Source organism: Zingiber officinale, chromosome 5A, assembly GCF_018446385.1.
Source record: "Zingiber officinale cultivar Zhangliang chromosome 5A, Zo_v1.1, whole genome shotgun sequence".
Taxonomy (NCBI): Eukaryota; Viridiplantae; Streptophyta; class Magnoliopsida; order Zingiberales; family Zingiberaceae; genus Zingiber; species Zingiber officinale.
Window position 1 is genome coordinate 58,672,225 of NC_055994.1, and position 1,931 is coordinate 58,674,155.

The following is a 1,931-nucleotide window of genomic DNA, read 5'->3' on the forward strand; positions in this document are numbered from 1 at the left end:
TTTAAAAGATGATGTAAAAATAGAATCCATAAATACTTAAAAAAAATATTCTAAGCTATTGTGGATGCTCTCATGGACTATGCACAGGATTGCAAGAACACTTTGATGATTTTGGGTAATACATATTTCATATTTCATATTTACGTATTAATGTGTACATGCTCATAGAGTTTTTGCAATGTAAAAAGACATCTTTTATCCTGATGACCTCCGCTCTTGATTGTTTTCAATCGACGATTGGAATTTATTCTCCTCAAATTTGCTCCATTTATTCAATTCAATGACAGCTGTAAGCCAACCAGTAAAATGGAATCCATTCGAAAAAGCTGAATACTAAAAAACAAAAGCATGCCAAAATAAAGCAGAACGTGAGGGTGGACGAAATACCGATCTTAGTGTCCGTGTCACCATGGATACTACTCTACTCTCATCCTGCCTCATTCTCCTCTACGTCTCCTTCTTGCTCTTCTGCTTCTCCGTGCCGGCGTCGGCGGGGCTGTGCAACAAGGACGACAAGCGGGCGCTGGTGGCCATCAAAGCCGCCTTTAACAACGCCTACCACTTCGCCTCCTGGACAAACGGCTCTGCCTGCTGCACCTGGTACGACGTCGATTGTGACGACCGCGGCCGCGTCGTCGGCCTCAGCCTCTTCCGGGACGACTTCCCAGGCACTATCCCCGACGCCGTCGGAGACCTCCCCTTCCTCACCTCCCTCATGTTCCACCACCTCCCTAACTTGGTCGGCCCCATCCCCCCAGCCATTGGCCGCCTTTCCAAACTCCGTTTTCTCGACATCAGCTGGACCAACGTATCCGGCCCAGTCCCCAACTTCCTTGCCAGCCTCCCCTCACTCACCGGCCTCGACCTCTCCTTCAACAATCTCTCCGGCCCCATCCCCTCAGCCCTCGCTCACGCCCCTGCCAGCCTCAACTCCATCGATCTCAGCCGCAACAAACTCACTGGTCCGCTCCCGCCAGGGATCTTCTCCAACACCTCCGGGGCCTACCTGCGCCTCTCCCACAACGGACTCTCCGGCGAGGTCCCGCCGTCGTACGGCGCGGTGGAGTTCTTGCAGGTGGACCTGTCGCGTAACCGATTCACGGGGGACGCCTCCTTTCTGTTCGGACGGGGGAAGGGGACGCAGCAGATCGACCTCTCCAGGAACGTTTTCGAGTTCGACCTCGGGAAGGTGGAGTTCCCAGAGGCGGAGTTGATCGCGCTGGACTTGAACCACAACAAGATCTACGGCAGCATACCGAAGCAGATCGCCGAGGTGGAGAACCTCCAGCTGTTTAACGTGAGCTACAATAGGCTGTGCGGGGAAATTCCCACCGGCGGGAGGTTGGATCGCTTCGACCAATACTGCTACCTTCACAACAAGTGCTTGTGCAGCGCCCCGTTGCCGCCCTGCAACAAGGGAAGGGATGGAGATTGGTCAAGGTGGGGATAAGGATATGTATTGACTTGGGACCATGTTTGTGTTGGATGGAGATGATCCTGAGATAATGACATGGTCTAGCTGTACTGTGCTATTATATATAAAGCTAAAAATTATATGTTAATTTATTTATCTTGTCCCTTTAATGGATTATGATTTAGGAACTAATTAACAAGGCTAAAACTAAAATTTTTGTTCTATATATATACCGCAAGTGTTTAGTATTCCCGACTCCCTCTACATAGATTAAAATGAGAGGGTGTGGATGAAACCAACGTAAAATTACTACGTGCTAATTGGGAACTCATCAAGCCAGATACCTCAAAGCTACGTAAGTTTTTACAAAGGGATCTCAAAATTCAACAAATGCCTATTGATACGGTGCATATTTTGTGGGGTCGATCGGATGATGAATGTCATGAGTCAAGGTCATAAGTGGATCAAAAGTCAAGCCTCCGTGGTTGGTCAGTAGTCAAGCTGACATGGAGACCAG

At 49.2% G+C, this 1,931-nt stretch overlaps 1 protein-coding gene across 1 annotated transcript; it reads left to right on the forward strand.

Annotated features, from left to right (window-relative positions):
- The first annotated feature begins 342 nt into the window (after positions 1-342).
- Positions 343-1,566, forward strand: LOC121980501 (polygalacturonase inhibitor-like). The gene has a single exon (XM_042532569.1). The coding sequence runs from the start codon at positions 410-412 to the stop codon at positions 1,448-1,450; it is 1,041 nt and encodes a 346-aa protein (XP_042388503.1). The 5' UTR covers positions 343-409; the 3' UTR covers positions 1,451-1,566.
- Positions 1,567-1,931: the final 365 nt, after the last annotated feature.